The sequence below is a fragment of the Cryptotermes secundus genome, unplaced genomic scaffold (assembly GCF_002891405.2).
Source record: "Cryptotermes secundus unplaced genomic scaffold, Csec_1.0 scaffold836, whole genome shotgun sequence".
NCBI classification, from domain to species: domain Eukaryota; kingdom Metazoa; phylum Arthropoda; class Insecta; order Blattodea; family Kalotermitidae; genus Cryptotermes; species Cryptotermes secundus.
This window is the reverse complement of record NW_019729223.1, coordinates 1,960,454-1,974,590: the sequence shown is the minus strand read 5'-3', so window position 1 is coordinate 1,974,590 and position 14,137 is coordinate 1,960,454. Positions and strand designations below refer to the sequence as shown.

The 14,137-nt window shown below is 38.6% G+C and overlaps 1 protein-coding gene across 3 annotated transcripts in view; it reads left to right on the top strand.

Moving 5' to 3' along the window:
• Positions 1-14,137, top strand: part of LOC111865541 (protein capicua homolog) — a 61,420-nt gene that overhangs the window by 41,250 nt on the left and 6,033 nt on the right. For all 3 annotated transcript variants that reach the window (XM_023853656.2, XM_023853657.2, XM_023853658.2), the window contains 5 exons: positions 1,823-2,018; positions 3,390-3,624; positions 5,644-5,795; positions 11,492-11,599; positions 13,656-13,831. In XM_023853656.2, the coding sequence (XP_023709424.1) occupies positions 1,823-2,018; positions 3,390-3,624; positions 5,644-5,795; positions 11,492-11,599; positions 13,656-13,831 (867 nt within the window). The remainder of the gene's footprint in view (positions 1-1,822; positions 2,019-3,389; positions 3,625-5,643; positions 5,796-11,491; positions 11,600-13,655; positions 13,832-14,137) is intronic.

Below are 14,137 nucleotides of genomic sequence, written 5' to 3'. Positions count from 1 at the left end.
AAATCGACGCGTGTAGATTAACAAAGATTTTATACAATTAGAAAGACTGGGATTTTTACAATTTTAACAAGCAGTGTAACAGTTACGTGAGTGATACACACCTGATGATGGCCATTTAGGGCCGAAACATGTAGTGTGGAGGAGGAAAAAGAAGTAAAAACTACAATAAAATTGTTGCACTTAAGACGGTATTTGTCCATATATATTTTGTTTGAATTTTGCAACTGGTGCTCTCAACTGGAATATGATTTTCTGAAGATTGGATTTGGTTGACGGATGACAAACCACCATTGTCATTAGTGTGCTGTTCTTATTTTGAAAAATTGAAGTAGGCTTTTCGATCTCTTTTCGATCTGTGTGTCTCTGTATCCCCACTATCAACTTTTGTATTGCTGAACCTCTCTCTTATGAAGCTTGGTATTGTGACTTGGAGATCTGTTGCTAGGCAGTGACAGCAACACAAGCAAATTTACAACAGCTGTTACTGAGTAATGGCTTCACAAACCAGCATGTTTGCAGGGCAACAGTGGAACAGTGTTTTCTTTGCACTCCATGCCTGGAGTTTATAAGCAGGACAGTTAGTGAGAGGCAGTCAGTTAAGGGTATGACAGCTGGAGCAGTCAGTTACTTGTGAGACATTTGCCAGCTGATAAGAATGTGAGCACAAGAAGAGAATATTGGGATCAGTCACCATAGCAGACTGAGAAGACTTTATGTTTGCTGTGGTTATAGTGATCTTTGGAGTGTGTAACTCAGTGAGACTGCCGTAGTTATTCGTATTTCTGTAAGTGTTCAGTAAATCCAATTACTATTCCAAACCCTGTCTATAGTCACTCATGTATGTCATGACACCTGAGACCATCTCAGTGGTGTATTTCATAAATCCCACCCATCAGAGTGTGTGTGTGTATATATGTGTATCCTCTTCTCAGTGCTAGGCAGTGGCTTGGTAAATGCCCCCCATCATTGCTAGGCAGCGGCTCGATAACAGCATTACCATGTCATTGAATACACATGCAATAATAGAAGAATTGTTGGACACATCATTTTCTGTGCAGTTCATATTGTATCGCGGAAAGTGGGCAGTAGTTCCTCCCAGAACTTCTTGTTTTTATTTTAAGATTTTTGGGATTCCAACAGAGAACCTGAAGGTTTAAAAGAGATTGATTCAATGTGTATTGTCAAATTGATAATATTAAACATTATTATTCATCAAATATACTGAAGTTTCATAACATGCACATTGGAACACTTCAGCTACTTCAGTCTACAGATTTTCCCTTTTATGTACAGTAGTGGGAGTAAATGTCAGAATATAGACAGGAAATACTCTAGACTTGTACTGGGGAGATGCTGGGTTCCAGTCTTGAGTGGGACACTGGCTATCCTGACTGAGGTTTTTCATGGCTTCCCTCAGTCCCTCCAGGCAACTTCCATAGTATACCTCAATCGGGCCATGACTACTTCCTTCCAAATCCTTTCCAGTTCATCTATCATCCTATTATCTGATACTAGAAAAGTGTAATTAAATAACCCAAAGAAATAATAGATTACACACTTCAGGTAAGTTTTGGATTAAGTTTTAAAACTTTAACTTACACATTTGAAATTTAATGCTTGAAGCTTTCACAGGCCTCCCCACCATTTTGGTTCATTAGTCAACAGTTTGGTACAAGATACACTGAAAGTTCAAGTTACACATCCAGTTCATTGTAGTTGCTAAAAGTACCAAGCTAATAATGTGCATGTTTGTTGGCAAGCATGCCTGTGCATTCATGTGTACATACTCATATACACATATTGTATTTGTTTGCATTTTCAGAATGTGGAGGCATCTCCACGCAATCCTCGTCCTGCATCCCCTTCTCGAGGTGACAGTTATTCTGTGATTGAATCACCAATTCCCTCTTCATCTGCCTCACAAAATGATCATGCTGTAGAGGAAAACCAAACTTTCATCCTGGCCCCTACTCCAGCTCAGTTGGGCAGAGCACCCCTACAACGTAGACAATCCATGGGTTTGTATATTTGCCATATCCTTTGGTGCAGAGCTGAAATACTCAAAACATTTAAATATTTTAAACAAAATAATTGCATTTAAAATTAATGTTTTTATTTGCCATATAAAACAATATAATATGTATCCTCTCCCATATTATATTTAAGCATCCTGTTGCACGATAAATGATATAAACTCCGTCCCAAGTGCAAACAATATATTATATGTCCTTGATCTTGCTCTCCTTTACACTACATGATTCGGCCTCAAACGGCCATCATCAAGTGTATACACTCACGTTGCTGTTACACTGCACTTAGTTTAAAATTTAACATTTAAAAACACATTGTTCTTTTCCTTTTTATTATCAACATCTACTTTGTTGATATCTGTCTCGTTTATAGATTATTTTACACACGTTAATTTTGATTTCCCTGTAGTAGCACTATAATCTATAATCAATAAACCAGACAGATATCAACGAAGTAGATGTTGATAATAACAAGGAAAAGAACAGTGTATTTTTAAATGTTAAATTTTAAACTAAGTGCAGTGTAACAGCAACGTGAGTGTATACACCTGTTGATGGCCATTTGAGGCCGAAACATGTAGTGTAAAGGAGAGCAAGATCAAGGATATATAATATATTGTTTGCACTTGGGACGGAGTTTATATCATTTATCCTCTCCCATGCTTATCACACTTAAATGTAATGCATGAAGGTCTTAAATTAACTGCTTTGAGAGTGTCAGTATAAAGTGGGTTTGAATGGTATGGGCAAGGGTTAATAAAAACAGAACAAATACATTTCATGTTATTATTGTAGCTTAGTACAAGGTTCAGAAGTGAAGAAACTGCAGATAACCCACAAGTAGCCAATGAAATATTAATCACCCTTTAATTTCACCTGTTCTTTTCCCTCACATATCCGCCGTCCTCAGGGATCAAGAATGTTTAGAGAAGTGATAAGGTATACTGTGTGTATCTGGGAGGTACCCAAGCTTTTGCTGGAGGTGGTTGACAACGATTCAGATGAATTGGTACCTAATAATTCAAAACAGCCTTGTATTACCTAACCTGGCCAGATGCTACAGTACAAGTGCATTTAATTGGCCCTGTTTTCGTTCCAGAAAACTGAGTAATAAAACATTGGAAGTTTACAATTGAAAATATGAACTTGTAGTTAAAATTCTGCCAATGTAATGTTGAAGGTATCCACATTTCATAACTACATTAAATTTGATAGTAACTTAAAACAGGCAACAGTTGCTTTTTCCCAGTCTTTGACAGTCGGCCTTCCATTTAGCATCTACAGTGTATTGTTAAATAACAGACAGAATTTTCAAAAAAGAAATTCCAGTTTAAGTTACTTGGTTTTCTTTGCTTGCAGCTGTTTCCACATGTGTCATCAACTCTAGCAGTGAGAGCATAGTTATGACCCAGAGTGTTGGAGGTACCACATGTGCTAGCTCAAGTAGTTCTGGCTCTGGAGGTGGAGGAGAGGATGAGTCAAGGTCAGAAGGTGGTAGTTGCAGTAACGGTAGTCAACAGCAAGCTCCAGTTCCTTCTTCTCCCTCAACTAGGAAGAGCTTCTTCAAGAAGAATGTAGAAGATGGTATGGATAGGTATGTCATTTTACTGGGGACGTCTAGTAACAGGAGCCAGAAGAATCTCTGATAGTTCAAGAGATTATAGTTACAGATAACTGCAGTTCCTGTTAGTGATTGGTTAGGTCCTTGAAATCTCTCTCCAAAGATATGGAAAATATAGCATATGCAAACTTAACATGTACCTGAATGAAACTAAGTCTGTAACTTTACAGTGTAGTGTAAAGTAAAGAAGAATTTAATCATTTTGTGATTCTGCTTTTAACCCCCTGAAGACTTCTTTAAATGGCACCCTCCGTGCCTGCTTGCCTGGCCTTGCAACTATGAGTTTATGATAGCAAGGCCGTTATGTTCCATTGCTGTGCTATCTTAAATCTTCGGTGTGTCACTAACTAAAATGCATACTTTGATCAAAAGAAAAAGACCATAGAAGAGCATAAGGCTGTCATCTGTTGATGGCAAGATGAAATAATAGCACAATCTAATAATGAAATTCAAAATGTCTTGCAGATTTTTTATTGCTGTTTGGGTAGAATGGCCAACCAGATCTGAGAGACAGTGTTGGTCCAGCGCTGGTTAATTTTTCATGGTTCTGTAAGGGCCATTACAACTACATTTTCACTAATTATATCACTGTTTTGAAATAATGTGTCCTGCTGATACTGTTTGTACACAGGCAAAACGATTTCCAACTTGTGTGTTCTGTGGAACTGTTAAAAGGTTGTTTTGTTTTTAAGCTGTTTGACTTGAGTATGTCATAGTTGGAAATTATTATCCTACATCCATAATTGTATGTAATGATACTTGAATGATCCAGTGATTGTGTAATGAGATTAGAAAGGCTGTACTCCAAGTACAAAAAAAAATACCAGTGGTGTTTTTTAGGTTTATTAAGCTTGATTGAAAATGGAAATAATGAAACAAATATTATTGAAAGTCAAAAAATCTGTAGCAGAGTTTGTGGAATACATGAAAATAGCATTTATGGGCTCCTGTGAATAAGGCTTTATAATAGAGCAATATAAAAGAAAATGGAAGTTGCCCTACAAGTTTTTGTGGAAGTCTTGCATATTGAATTTCCACAGAATCTATTGAAACTGTTTACAAGATAAGTGGAATCTACATTTATGATTTAATGGAAACCAGGTTTTATTTTCGATCAGTATGGCTGAAAATCGGAATTGCATGACAATTTTTAGTAAAGTCTTCCACACTGAATTTAAATAAAATCTGTCCAACTGTTTGGAACCTGATACTGGTTCACAGATAGACATAGCCTCTACGTGAACTTGTTTGAGCACTCTGCTGTCCGTGCTGTTGTATGGGATGCATTTATATCTATGTATCGAAATATTTCAGTAGACTAAGCAGAAACCAGACTCCCTTACAACATGCCTATATCAGTGCATTTGAAATCATAATTTTCAGTGTGACAGACAGTAAAAATTTCTGGATTTGCAAAAGTTGTATCAATACTAAACTTTCATGTGACATGCTGTCATCATTGACTATTACACATTAAAAGTGTATTGAAGTGGCTGATTTTGCTTCCTTACAGTTTACTTTTTCTGGATATTTTTTCTTGAAAATTTGATTCTGACATGAGGAGTTGTTTTTTGAAGGTGTGTTGCAAATTATTATTGTAACTATAACCTCATTCTAAGAAAATGTATAAGTTTCCTATTTCATTGTATTCATATTAAAAGTTAAGGATTCAAAGCAGATGTCTTGTCATTTTTCATATAAATTAGTTCCAGTTTTATTTTGTTCAAAACAACATTTGTAACTCTTTGTAGATACTTTGTGCTGTTTAAAAGACACCATATTTTTAATGAATAAAATGTACGAACATTATCTGACTAATACTGTCGTGTTCCATTAAACTAGTTGGTTTTTGTGTCCTCTTTTGTTGGCATTGTGTTGCAAATATACACATTGTTTCATTTATGAACTGCTCACATTCTTGAGCTCAAATATATATAAGGGAGTCTGCATTCTTTTCATACTGCTGCTAGCAATGTGTTTATGTGCTTTCAGGGTTTTGGAAACTGTTAATTTTGAAAAGAAGTTCTCCTCCTTGCCTGAATTCAATCCCCAGGAGTGTCGGTCACCAATTGCAATCTCTGTGCCATCAAGTCCTCGCGTAGTGTTTGTCCAGAATTATCGCAAGAAGCCACCCAGACCAGCCAGTAAGCATTCTTAATTCATTTCCTTTTCTACATACAGTAATCTCTTGATTATCCCTGTACAGATTAACTCCATAACTTTCAGATCCCCTTTATTATTGACTGTAGCTGCCTGTTGTGTTAAGTGTTTCCTAATATGTGTGTTTTAGAAATCAGTGATGCTTTGCAATGATTTGCATTAGATTGTACACCGTCTTGCCCTGTTGAAACTTACAGAATTATTATTTCACTGCTTTTGACATTGGCCTAAGGGTTGGTTTCTGCTGTAGGAAAGATATTTGTTTTACTATTCAGTAACCAGCAGCACAACCAATTGACTTGCCGATGTTGAAGTGTTTATGTGATTTTTTCAGGTTGAATGCAGCATCAGTAATGGGTACCTCAAGATTTTTGGATTATCCATTGTTTGTAGTTATCCTTCCTACATTTCCTCTCCGTTATCAGAGAGACTTGAGAGTTCACTTTACATATATCTACAGATATATGATATTATCGCATCACTGCATGGTGTTTGCATAGACATACAAATTTGTGTTCTTTCCACTTTCTTTGAAAAAGTGTATTATACTTAGAAACCTTTCATCTTCTGCATTATTGTTTGGAATAGTTTGTTGGCTTTGTTGAAGAAAACTTTAATTTGCAGATATTAGTTTATGTAGAAAGTTAATTCTGAGGATTCAGAAAAGGATTTAGTAACCTTTTCCCAAAGCGGCCTCCGTAGTGTAGAGGTAACGTTCCCACCTCATGACTCGTAGTACGCGGGTTCAAATACCTGGCGGAGGTTGTCGAATTTTTAAGGGCAGAAAAATTCAGGGAACAAGTCCTCCGGGAGGGACTTTAAGCCATGGGTCCCGTGTCGTAGCATTACGGCACGTAAAAGAAACTCATATCTCCAAAGGAGGTCACTGAGCCAAATTACGGACCTTTCCCGCCCAACAGCAGTCTCTAATACCTCTGGTAGATGGGGGAAGCATTATAGATACCTCTCAGCTAGTAGAGCCGGTCTCGCTGGCTGGGCGGGACTGATGGTAAGCACCAGTACCGGTAGGATATAGAGACTGGTAGAAATCATAGAGGGAAGCACAATGGACCAATATAGGTCTTAAGTGCATTGGGGAAACCCACCCTCTCCAATTAACTAACTAACTAACTAACTAACTAACTAACCTTTTCCCAAAATTACTGACTACAGATATATATAATTATGTATGTAATCTCAATACAGGTAGTGGCATTAAATAACCAACCAAAAAAGGATGTAATCGGTTGACTGATACATGGTGTATCAAAAAGTTCCCGAAATTAGAATTTTGCGAGCGAATTTTTATGAGTACATTAAAATACCACTAGATGTCTCCCAACACACCCTTCTTGAATCAGTGTGGCAAGCAACGTCGAGTTGTGTTTCCTTGAGTTTGCGGTTTTGCGATGGCTGACCTCAGAGAGCAGCGTGTCTGTATAACGTTTTGTTTTAAACTTGGGAAAACCGCTGCAGAAACGCACCAAATGTTGAAGCATGCTTTTGGTGACAACAGTTTAGGCCAGACACAAACTTATGACTGGTATAAGCGTTTCAAAAATGGCCGAATGTCGACTGATGATGACTATCGTTCGGGATAGCCATCAACTGGCACCACACCAGAATATGTTGCGAAAGTTAAGGATCTGATTCTGCAAGATCATAGACTGACCATCGAAAACCTCTGTAACAGCTTGGGGCTAAGTTATGGTATTTGTCAACAAATTTTGTCTGAGGAACTGAACATGAGGAGGATTGCAGTGAAGTTTGTGCCACGACTGCTGCAAAATGAACAGAAGCAGCATCACTTGGAAGTCTGCAGGGAACTTCAACAACAGCTTCAAGAGGATCCAAACTATCTTTTGAAGGTTGTTACTGGTGACGAAAGTTGGGTTTATGGCTACAACCCTGAAAGCAAGCAGCAATTGTCGCAATGGAAGAGCCCTTCTTTCATTGCCAAAAAAAAAAGCTTGACAAGTCAAGAGCAACATTAAGTCCTTGCTGATCTGTTTTTTTGATATTAATGGGATTGGTCATAAGGAGTTCGTGCCTTCTGGTCGGACAGTCAATAAAGAGTTCTATCGCAGTGTTCTAAGGCATTTGAGGGAGGACATGAGGTGAAAACGTCCAGAGAAGTGGTGCACGAATGACTGGGTACTCCACCATGACAACGCACGTCCGCATATGGCTTACATTGTGCAGGAATTTTTGGCTAAAAACAAGATGGCAGTTGTTCCCCACCCACCGTACTCGCCAGACTTAGCTCCATGCGACTTCTTTCTCTTCCCCAAGATGAAAATCAAGTTGAAGGGGCAAAGATTTGATACAGTTGAGGAAATTCAAGTGGAAACGCAGACGGTACGAAACACCCTAACAAAGAAAGACTTCCAGGATGCATTTAAAAAGTGGCAGAAATGCTGGGATTGGTGTATGCGCTCCCGAGGGGACTACTTTGAAGGTGATGGTGCAGAATAAGATCCAGGTGAGGCGTAATAGTTTTTATTAATATTAGGGTTGGAACTTTAATAGTGACAACACTGCTGTAGAGACGCCATGCAACGGAACCAAATAATGTTGCTTATACCACACGTTAGTTACATACCTACCTTACCTCAGAGCAAATTGAGTCTCCCTTCCCACATCACGCACATGCGCAGTGATGAGAAGAACAGAGCCTCGTGTTAGCTGGCGGTCTAATGTAGTGTTGTCACGATGTTTTCGAAATAGCAACAACGGAGTTTGATAAAGATTGAATGTGCCAGAGGCCGTACAGCACGACAGTGTCATCAAGGTCTTCAAGAGGCTTGCAGGGAATCTGCATTGCCTTACGGAACAGTGGCAAGGTGGGTAAAAGCCTTGGACAAGGGACGCCAAAATGTGGCAGACATGCGTTGGCCAGGTCGTCCTAGTGTCAGTGAAGAAGTGTATGCTCTTTCCGCATTACTGGAGAGTGATCGACGCCATACGATTCGTGAGCTGGCCCAAGAGACAGGATTAGTGCATACGACTGTTTCACATTCTGAAGGAACTCCTGGGCATGAGAAAAATTGCATCACAATAGGTTCCACATGATTTGACAGAAATGAGGAAATGGCTACGATATGATGCTGCTCGTAACTACTTGGAGTGCTATGAACGTGAAGGAGAGGCTTTCTTATGCTGGATGAGACATGGGCCAAATTGTACAAGCCACAAATGAACGCCAGTCAAACGAATGGCATCGTTGTGGGGCACCACGAAAATCAAAATTTCATCAGAACCCCAGGAATGTGAAAGTTATGGTGATTCTCATGTACGACTGTGATTGTGCTATCCTAATGCATACCGTTCCCTGACAGCAGACAGTCCATGCGCAGTATTACAGTTCATTTCCGGAACACAGCCTGCGACCAGCTTTGAGAAAGAAGCGTCAACACTTTCTGGAGAACTCACCCATCATTTTTTAGGACAATGCTCGGCCGCATGCAGTGCAAGCTGTGGCTGATTTGCTCAATCAATGGGGCTGGGAAGTGCTGTACCATCAGGCATACTCCCCGGACTTAAGCCATTGTGACTTCGACTTGATTCCTAAGATGAAGGAACCACTTCATAGCATTCGCTTCAGAACTGTTCCAGAGATTGTTGAGGCAGTAGACCACCCCATTCGAACTATCAACACAACAGTCGGTGCTAAAGATATCCTACAACTTCCACAATGCTGGTGACTAAGTGGCCTCCGTAGTCTAGGGGGTAACGTTCCCACCTCATGACTCAAGGTATGCGGGTTCAAACCCGGCGGAGGTCGTGGAATTTTTAAGGGCAGAAAAATTCAGGGAACAAGTCCTCCGGGACTTTAAGGCATGGGTCCCCTGTCGTAGATTTACGGCACGTAAAAGAACCTCATGTCTCTAGGAGACCTCTGAGCCAAATTAGGCAACTTTCCCGCCCAAGTAGTTTCCAATGCCTCCGGTAGATGGGGAAGTATTAGGTACCACTGCCGGAGGAGGGACGACCTCGCTGACAGAAAGGGACTAACTGTTAGATACCACTGCCAAGTAGAGGGTAGAAACCTCGCTGACAGAAAGGGACTAACTATTAGATACCACTGCCAAGCAGAGGTTAGAAACCTCGCTGGCAGAAAGGGGCTGATAGCAAGCACCAGTACCGGTAGGGGATGGAGACAGTAGAAATTAAAAGGGGGACGTACAATAGACTATCAGTCGCGGTGCATGGGGAAACCCACCCCCTCAATACTGAATAACTGAATGCTGGTGACTACATTGAAGGACAGTAAAACTTCAAAACATGCATCTATTTTGTATCAGTTGTAAATAAATAGTTGCCACTATTGAAGTTCCAACCCTCGTATATTTCAGGAACTTTTGGTTAGCACCACGTAATAGAGCCAGTGAAACCATTTAATGTTTATTGATTCCTGGAAGCATATTCTGTTAACTCAAAGTACAGAATGATGTCTAAGGTCAAGTGGATTATTATTTTGAAAAAAGAGAAATTCAGTAGTAATGATCTGGATTGTTTGTGATTATGTTAACTTCCATTCCTTTTAACATTGTGTCCCCTATTACATTTTATGATTTTCTCATAAGTAAACAGCAGTTTTTAGCACAAAAGATATAAACTTTAGGTGGAAAAATTTTTCATTCTCTTACAACTTTCTCTCTGAGATGTCCCATATATCTCAGTTTGCTGCATTACATGATTTGTGTTTTATGTATGCCTATACAGTAATGGAGGTACTGGACTAATAAGTAGTACTTAATATATTTATCAGTTACATTTTCCACTACTCTAATTAGCTATAATAGCATACTGTTGCAATTTCTGCAGAAGTATGTTTCCAATTTCACTCCTCATGTATTTTAAAACACTGCACGCATATATATGGCTTGCTTTGGTACAAATTCTATGTACTAACAACCTTTTAAATTCTCCATGATTGAAACACCATAGTTATTTTTCATGAATACACTTTCAAGAAAATCTTTTCATTGTTCCCTCCAGCTCACAGTTATAGAGCAGGAATGGAAAACCTTTCTGAAGTCACATACCAAAACTGAAGAGGATAACATTTCTGCATATCCAAACTTAGATTTCATTCTCTCTGTACAAAATATTTCCAGTATGATGAATTTCAGTATTATGAAAACATAGTAGCGTTAGTTAAACTCGGCTCCAGCCAAAAGAAATGTGATTAATATAACAAAATTTGTTTTTATAAAACTAATTTGTGGAATGGCGAGTGCGAGCTGGCAATGCATATGGATGCCTGGTCAGAACTGCTCATGGGCAGTTGGCTGTTTGAAAGTCACTGGTTTCTGTAAAAAACTAACTGTAATCGTAAGTCAGCAGATCGGCTAGTGCACATTCTGCTTTGTGATTTACATCGTAAGGCAACATACTGTGACCCAGTTTATTTTTACTTGCTAATATCACCAGGAACATGCAGTGTGTCATCATATGACCAAAACCAGTTTTTTTTTTAAATAACAAACGTAGATTATTTCTATCACCTTTCAGTGCACTAAAATTTAATTACAAAGAATGTAAGTTGTCATTTCCTAGAAGAGTATTGTGTTAACACTTCACTGTGTATAGTCTGATTACTGGTATGGTCTGTAATTCCCTTACCTTAAATTATTTTCATAGAATGAAAGATACAGAGGTTTCTTTTAACTTTCAGATTCTGAGGAGGAAGCAGATTCTGAACCTGCTTCAGCAGCACCAAAATCTGCTAAACTGATTGGCAGCACTTTCTTTGGACCTGATTTCAATCTTGATGCATTCCGAGGTGAGTGAGTCAGTGTGACTCCCCAGCCATTTTACCCCTCACGAAAGAGCCCCCCCCCATACCTATTGGATAGGAGGCTGGGTGGACCCCAGAACCAATCTAGACAACATGGAGTAGAGAAAATTCTTGCCCCTATCAGGACTCAAACTCCAACCCCTTTGCGCTATCCTGGCTCCTCCTTAATTAAGCACAAGGAAGATTTTATCTTACCATCAGAAATAAAAGAATAACCATAATCTGACATTGGTGAACAGTTCTATTACCAGTGAACAAATATGTGAAATTATATAATAACTAGGGCCCAGATCTTTATGTGCTAAAAACACTTAAAATATGCACTTAAGGAACAGGCCACTATTCAGACTCACCTATTTACATGTATCATTCACTGCAGAAAGTAGCATCACAATAGGCAACTAGAAGTCTTTCAGTGTTTTCTGGAGACAAACTGCGTCTGTTGTCCGTCAAAATGAGTTTATAGGCTGAGAATGATCTTTCTATATCAGCTGACGTGATTGGACAGTATTTGTACACTGGATCCGAAGGTTTGGAACATTCATCTGGAAAAGATACCCTAATTCCACTCAAGTACTGACTAATTGACTGAATCTTTTTTAGTCCTGGGTTTGAATTCAGCACCATTTCTAACTTGCATTTAATCGTCTGTCCAGTTTCGCCTGGAGCGGAATTCAGTGAAAAAGTTGCTTTCTGAACAAGTTGAAGTGAGTTGTGAAGGAGTGCACCACAAAATTCTAAGCTCTCAGTGGCTTTTGAAACTGTAGAAAAATGTGCATGGATAATATATATGAGACAAACTCCGTCTTAAGTGCAACAATTTAATTGTAGTTCTTTCTTCTTCTCTTCCTCCACACTACATGTTTCGGCCCTAAATGGCCATCATCAGGTGTGTATTCTTACATAGCTGCTATACTGCCCGTAGTTTAAAATTTAAAATCACCAGTCTTTCCAATTGTATGTATGTGTAAAATCTTTGTTAACCTACACGCGTCAATTTGATTTCTAAAATTGGCACTTTTTTAAAGCTTCAATTCAAATTAAAATGTCTATAAATTTTCTGTTCTTTTTCTTTTTCCAAATTTTTAAAAATTAAAATTTTCTCAGGGTACACGCCCTGTGTCTATTGTTGCACTTAAGACAGAGTTTGTCTCATATATATTGTGTGAGTGTAACAGGATTCTTAAATATAATATTGTGCATGGATAAAATTCATGTCATGATAAACGGTATCACTTCCCAACACCACTTTTACTTCATGGACACATGCATACTCATCTTAAAGTTTTGTAACCACTTGTTTTACTTAATTGAAATTCTCCTGATAAAATGAAACTGCTGATAACCATGTCACCCTCCTAGTTAGGACAGGTTCAGGTGGCAGAGGAACCTGAGGTAGGCAATCTTTGTAGAACTGGACATGAGCTGGTGCTTTCAGAAACAGTTTTTTCCCACTTGCAATTATATCATTAACAGTTGGAAAATGTGTGTGTATTCTTTCTGCAATACGGTGTAATCCGTGCGCTAAACAGGTTATGTGTATAAGATTTGGATAAAATACTTGTAAGGCCTTTGCTGCTTTCAACATATAGAAAGGTCCATCTGTGAGTAATACAAGCACCTTACAACAATTATGCTCAGTTTCAGATGGCCACAGTAGTCGCAGAGAATCATTTACAAATCTTGCTATTGTGCTATGGTTGGCTTTCTCTAATACTTTGCAAGCAAGAAGATGAGATTTGCCAGGTTCCTCTGGATGTAGCTTACCAACTACGAAATGTGCTATGCATCGGCCACATAAATCAGTTGTCTCATCCTTAATTATCCTTAATTTCAAACATATATGCAGAAATATGCTCTTACGTTTAGAATATGCAATAACGACCAAAACCCCTCAAAATATGCATTTGCATATGTGCATATGCATTTTCAAAAAATCTGGACCCTAGTAATAACATAGTGTAAAATTCATTCATGCTTTTGTCAAGACCCAATGGTTTTCTACTCTTAGAAAGATGTAATTTGTTATGTTGACCTGCAGGGTCAGAGGTAAGTGACGGTGGAGAAGCAAGCTCTCCCCGCACACCTAAGACACCTGGGGGTAAGGATCAAGAGAAAGGACATCGCCGAATATTAGAACAGCGACGCCAGCTTGTCATGCAGCTGTTCCGTGATCATGGTTTCTTTCCTTCCACACAAGCCACTTCCGCCTTCCAGGTATAAACCAAAAATGATGTTCATATCTTGTTGATTTTATTAAACTAAAGTTTATAATAAACTCATAAGTATCTATTTAAAAATAAAGTTTCTTGAAATGAAATGCGAACAGAAATCCTTATTTCCCTAAGGAAGGAAAGTGACTTAGAAGGAACAAAATACTGAGTGAGGAAGAAGACTGTAAATTATGTAATCAATAAAGAGCACTTAACAGAAAAATAAATTATGCAGGAATGGCAAATGTTTAGCCATAATTGTTCTCAGTGAGGAAGAGTCTTCATTATACAGTTATCATAAGCAGAATAT